The 2,751-nt window shown below is 33.2% G+C and overlaps 1 protein-coding gene across 1 annotated transcript in view; it reads left to right on the top strand.

The window, feature by feature from the left end:
- Positions 1–1,092: 1,092 nt before the first annotated feature.
- Positions 1,093–2,751, top strand: part of LOC110019609 — a gene marked incomplete at its 3' end in the record, with an annotated part of 41,772 nt that continues 40,113 nt past the window's right edge. The window contains exon 1 of the mRNA XM_020717343.1: positions 1,093–1,357. Coding sequence (XP_020573002.1) covers positions 1,093–1,357 — 265 coding nt within the window. The remainder of the gene's footprint in view (positions 1,358–2,751) is intronic.

The following is a 2,751-nucleotide window of genomic DNA, read 5'->3' as shown; positions in this document are numbered from 1 at the left end:
GTTTAGTGTAAAAATCAAAACGCAGTTTCGGATAATGTAGCGAAACGCGCGAACCAAACGGTACGGCGTATAAGCTGTCCCAAACGAACCCTAAATGACGATCATTGGACAACATTTGTTGGGCAATGATTCTGAGTGGCAATCATCAAAAAGAGCTTTAGGATTATTCAAATTGCTAAGCTCTATGCAATTGTAGTTCAATTTCATATAAAGAATAAGTTCCATTTGTAATTTTTTTGGAATAGCATTATGATTATTTTAGTCTCAAACCCTTCCTCATATGGATTGTGTTAATTAATGTAGCTCAATTATTAAATATTTAAATATCTTAATGGTATCATAATATAATGATCTTGAGCTCATTTGATGTATTTTATCAAGATTGTTATTTTTTACTATACGTGTTAATGGTTCAATTGTTAGATTCTTTAGATATTACTATGAAATTTTAAAGTAAACTTTAATTAAATTATTTAAGTACATTTGCCCGTCGTTCCGGTGCGAGGCCGAGGTACCTACCTTCCGTCGTGTAGGCGTTGAGCCCGCCCAGGGGTCTCAAGGGGCTCCAGATATAGCACGTGAGACCAATGTACCTGAGTCTATTTCCATGCCTATTGCTAGAGTTGTTGTAACGACTCTGTCAGTACCACATGTTGTAACCACTTCTTTTAAGAGAAATAAAAGAAAATTTTGTTGATTTATTACTATTCTTCCTTAAGTGGAAATAAGTTAGATGTTTATTTTGCTCAAAAGGAGAAATTTGGGGCATACCCCTGTCGATACTCTCCTAATTTATTAAAAAGAAAGTGCATAAGAAATGACTATTATCCAATCTTGCCAAAGAGGCAATGGGTTTGTAAGGCTCCTGCAACTGCATCTCTTGCAGCTCCAGCTCTAACTTCGGAGGTTGTGGATTTGATCTTGGAGAAAGTTATCCTTTCTGCTGATCACATCTTGGAGTCGTCTCGGGCTAACCCCGAGGTTGAGCCAGAGTTCGATCTTGAGGATGACTTATCTGGGGATTTTTCTGATATACCAGAGTAGCTCTTCGAGGAGAAAGACCTCCTTGGTGAGGAGTTATGTGACTTTGAGATGGAAACTCACCATGTTATGATGTTGACCACTCGTGATCAAAGATCTACCATTGATAGGCCCACGCTTGGTCTCGACGACGCTGAACATCATGAGCCTGCAGAGGTTCAAGATGTCCACACAATGTATCAAGGGATCCAAATCAAGGATGAACTTATCACTATCCTTCCGGGCCAGATAACCCTTCTTACTGCCCAAGTGGCGGCTCTTCAAGTCGACCGGGCTGGGTCCAACACAATCTCACCTCTGACGCATGCAGAGACACGTCCGATAATACCCACGTACCACCTGTGTTGACGAGGCACATACACACGATCATTTTTTGACTAAGATACTTTTGAATACTTGAACTTGTTAGATTATAGTAGGGGCATTTACATGCATTGCCACCCAATTCTTTTGTATTTACTTACCCAACGCCTAAACTTTACTTTTATGTAAAGCCAAAATCTCAAGATTTTTCCTCCAATTACTATAAAGTATTATGTAAATAGTGGAATAATTTCATAGCAATTAAAAGAATTAAAGGGTGCTTTGAGATTAACAGTATGTTTCTCTTCTGTTTATCTTTTCTTAAACTAAATTGTGATATTTTTTCCTTATAAAGATATTTAAATTAAGAGTATATTTTATTTTGAAGATCATTTACATGTTTTTAAGGTTTTCTTAGGATGAATAAAAAGATAAATTTATTTTTCAAAAAAAAAAAATTACAAAAAATATTAAAAATTTTAAATTTGGGTTATCTTTCAACGAACATTTCTCTCCATTAAAGAACTCTCCAATTGACAATGAAGCTCATAAAGTCAATCACCGTCCAACAAAAGCCAACTTGAAGCAAAAACATTCGATATCATAATCTTAGAGTGTGATTTTGGCATTCAAAGCTCTATTTGGAGCTATGTCCCTCATCAAAGAGATGAAGTTAGGTTATATTGGATATTAGGATCATATCAATCGACTCCTCTAAATACTCCTGATTATATTGATTGGCATGATAGTCGTTTTCTCCCCTCATTGTATAATTTATTTCTAGATTGTGTAGAATTTTCTTTGAAAATAAATCGTGCATATTGTCTTCAATGTTTTCTTTTTGCAAAGCCATAAGAATGCCATGGATCTAATGTTTTTTTGGTTGAGGAATTTCATGTTTGGAATAACAATGGTGATAAATGCTCATTCATAAAGGGCGTACTGTAGCTAAAGATTCAAATTCCACACATGAATAGAATGTGAGAAGGTTGTCATAATATGATGAATTCATTACAACATATTGATAAAAAATTTCAAAAAAAATATTTTTAGCAAGTTGTAAGAAGTCGGCTTCAATTCAAAGTATATAAAAATTTCAAAAAAAATATTTTTAGCAAGTTGTAAAAAATCGACTTCAATTCAAAGTATATTTTATGTATTTATGTATTTATGAATACATGTATATGAATTTATATTTTATGTAAATAAATATATTAATGAATACATTGTTATATATGTATATATTAATAAGATATAAGTTCAAATTTTAAAATTAGATTCCTTCCCTTCATAGTGGTCTCATAAATGGTAATTAAAATGAATATGACATGAACCATTATACATACATATATATGCTTTAATTATGCTTCCACATATGTATATATATGTATATATATATATATATAT

The sequence above is a fragment of the Phalaenopsis equestris genome, unplaced genomic scaffold (assembly GCF_001263595.1).
Source record: "Phalaenopsis equestris unplaced genomic scaffold, ASM126359v1 Scaffold000064, whole genome shotgun sequence".
Lineage (NCBI taxonomy): Eukaryota > Viridiplantae > Streptophyta > Magnoliopsida > Asparagales > Orchidaceae > Phalaenopsis > Phalaenopsis equestris.
Note: the sequence above shows the minus strand (reverse complement) of the source record. Positions and strands in the feature narration are given on the sequence as shown.